The 2,866-nt window shown below is 36.3% G+C and overlaps 1 protein-coding gene across 3 annotated transcripts in view; it reads right to left on the bottom strand.

Moving 5' to 3' along the window:
* Positions 1–421: 421 nt before the first annotated feature.
* KCNJ2 (potassium inwardly rectifying channel subfamily J member 2) overlaps positions 422–2,866 on the bottom strand; it is a 19,452-nt gene continuing 17,007 nt past the window's right edge. For 2 of the 3 annotated variants that reach the window (XM_067020844.1, XM_067020843.1), the window contains exon 4: positions 422–897. In XM_067020844.1, coding sequence (XP_066876945.1) covers positions 838–897 — 60 coding nt within the window. In that variant the 3' untranslated portion in view covers positions 422–837. Of the gene's footprint in view, positions 898–2,663 lie in introns of those variants that run through there. The other variant, XM_067020845.1, reaches the window with a different exon arrangement.

Consider the following 2,866-nt stretch of genomic DNA (forward strand, 5'->3'; position numbering starts at 1 on the left):
TATATAAACATATAGACTTTGTACCTAACAAAGGGCAAATATACTTTTATCACAGTCATGGCATAGTCATAAAAAAATGGCCATTATGTTGTAAAGAAAATAATATATTATGTTTTCTGACCACGGTTCAATAAAATTATATATTAAAAACAAAAGGAATGAGATAGGCTCCTTACACACACACACACGAAAACACACACAAGAAAACAAATATCCAGCTGGACATTTTTAAAGACTCTTTTTGATAACCTTTGGGTTATTACAAAGTACTCAGAAACTTTTAACTAATAAATAAACATGATAATGCTGTAGATCCACAAACTTACGGATTTTGGCAAACGTGGTACTCAGATGGTATTTTATAGACTAATCATTATTATAAAACAAAGAAAACAAGAATAGGAAAAATGAGCTACAAGTTCAACTCAAAAATCTTAATAAGACCTGAAAAAGAGGTATATTTTCATGGTAAAAAATATGCAAAACCTATAAATAGATTCTAAAGAAAACGACGAGCATCTCCAACAATCTCATCACTATCATTATTGCCTTTCCTGTAACCATAACACATAGAGTAAACAATAAATAATTCAGCTCAAATGCCTCAAACTATGTGATGTTTGTACAGTTTCTGGGCTGAATTTCCCCTTTCATCTTACCAACGTCACAAGCAAGACTCCTTAAAAATGAGGGCGCTGGGTATCACCGTGAGCGCATTTAGTTTCACGTGCGTGTGCGTTAAGGTGGGGTGACGGGCAAAAGGGACCTCCTCATAATTCTTCGTCAGGAATTTTGCTTTCTTTTTAAAAGAAATTTGTCGAAAAGAAAATAGATGCTTCATTTTAGCACATTTTCCAGAAAGCTTTCGGTGACTTGAAAATTTGCTAAAGATTTGACCTGCAAAATGAAGTGATGAAGATGGTGAAGAAAAAAATATATATATATATCTGCAAGGAAGTGATAGGGAAGGAATCCTTCAGAGTCCAACGAGGGGAAATCAGTTTGGGCTCCAAGGTTAACAGAAGAGGTTTTCTTATACAACCAACCCTGATAGAAATATTACCAACCTTCTGCCAAAGGGCAAGGCTGCTTTTGTTTGGCTAGAAGGTCCAGGAAAAGCCAACCTTTTGCACTTGGAAAGCAGTTGTGTTTGGGGGCAATAAAGCCATTTTGTTCAGCTGAAGGCATCTGGGATACCTAACGCATTTCTTGTTCAGGCATGGACCCGATTAGGAGGTGTGCCAAGAGACTACACTCTTCTCCCGGAAAAAAATGAGGATAAGAAACGACCAGCGTGTCCAAACAAGCTGTGAAATCCTATCCCTCTTGTGTCCTTAAAAGAGTCCAGTGCCCCAAGATAAAGGAGATCGATTCTGTAATCTGATAGGTTTGGCATTTTGCCAAGAATAACGACTTTCCTTCGCGTAGCACCAGGCTCCAGGTGCATAAGTGCCACCTTATAAACTCCAGTGCAAGAAAAAAAGAAAACCACCTTGGCATTTAATGCATATAATGTAACATGACAGGTAACAGGATGGATTTTCTCAGCAAGAGTGGAAAAGAGCATGCTTGCATTTCTTGCACAGACACTGCACTGGAGGTCTTTTGCTTCGATTGCCAAAGTCAGAGCACAAATATAGAAATATAAAATTAGATTACTGTAATTGTTCTCATTTCCTTCAGGCCACTGTAAGCTCTTTGAAAAGAGTACCTCCGGACCTTCAACACCTATCATAGTTCTAGGTGCTTGATGCTTGGTGAATGTTTCCCAAATGCGACAAGCTCCCTTCTTTCTGGGTGCACTTATAGGTCTTGAATTTGGAGTAAAAACTATATCTATATGAGAAAATGAAAAACTGCTACTACAAGTATAAAACTAATATATGTATAGTACTTTATAATTTATGAAGCACTTTTACAAAAACTCTCTCCCTTTAAATCTCACAAAATTCTGTTTTTATTCTTATTTTCCAGTGAGCAAACTAAGGCTCAAAAGTCTTAAGTCCTTAGAAAGGCAACTTTTTGCAGCCATTTCTCTGCAGAAGATGACTCAGGTTGCAAATAATATTTCACTAAGTGGGGTTAAATGCATCTTACACAGAAATAAAAAGAAAAGGGAGAAATCAAATCTGTTGCACAAAACTTATAGGTGGTTCCTTAAAGAATTTCTTAGGATTGCAAGTTTCTTTAAGGAAAATAAATATGTGAACAACATATATATATATATATGTGTGAACATACATTTGAAGTTCCTCAAACACAGCTTTAAATATCTGCATGGCTCTGAGTTCAGATGGATTTTTTTCTGGGGGGTTTTGCTGTTGATGTTGTTGATTGTCTTTGTCTTTGTTTTTGTTTTTGTTTTCTCCACATCAACCTACAAGAAATCAACTCCTCTGTACCACTAATATGGACAGAGTAATAACCTCCTCTGAGTGGTTGTTCTGTATGTCTAGGTACAAAGGTCTGGAAATTTTAGGTTCATTAAAGTAAAAATTTCCAAGCTTACATAGGTACGCAAGGAAATTCTTCAGTTCCTTTTTTTCTTTCTTTCTCTTTTCTTTCTGTTTCGTTTTTTTTTGCAAGCATGTTGCTGGTTTTCGTATGCATTTAAACAATATGGCCAGTCTAGTTTTACAAATGGTACTATCTGGACCAGCATGTTTTTTTTTTTACAACAAATAGGGTTGTATATTCTTGCTCACCAGACACACCTTGTACCTTTGCATTTTCCTTTTTAAGTAAATCCTATATTGGACAGAGCTTCATGCAAATCACTAGCAGGAAATAGCAACCTAAGTCCTTTTAAAATCATGCCAAGGTGCAGGTTCAGGACTGCCTTATTTCACTTAAGGTTGGTGGGAAG

The sequence above is a fragment of the Kogia breviceps genome, chromosome 19 (assembly GCF_026419965.1).
Source record: "Kogia breviceps isolate mKogBre1 chromosome 19, mKogBre1 haplotype 1, whole genome shotgun sequence".
NCBI classification, from domain to species: domain Eukaryota; kingdom Metazoa; phylum Chordata; class Mammalia; order Artiodactyla; family Physeteridae; genus Kogia; species Kogia breviceps.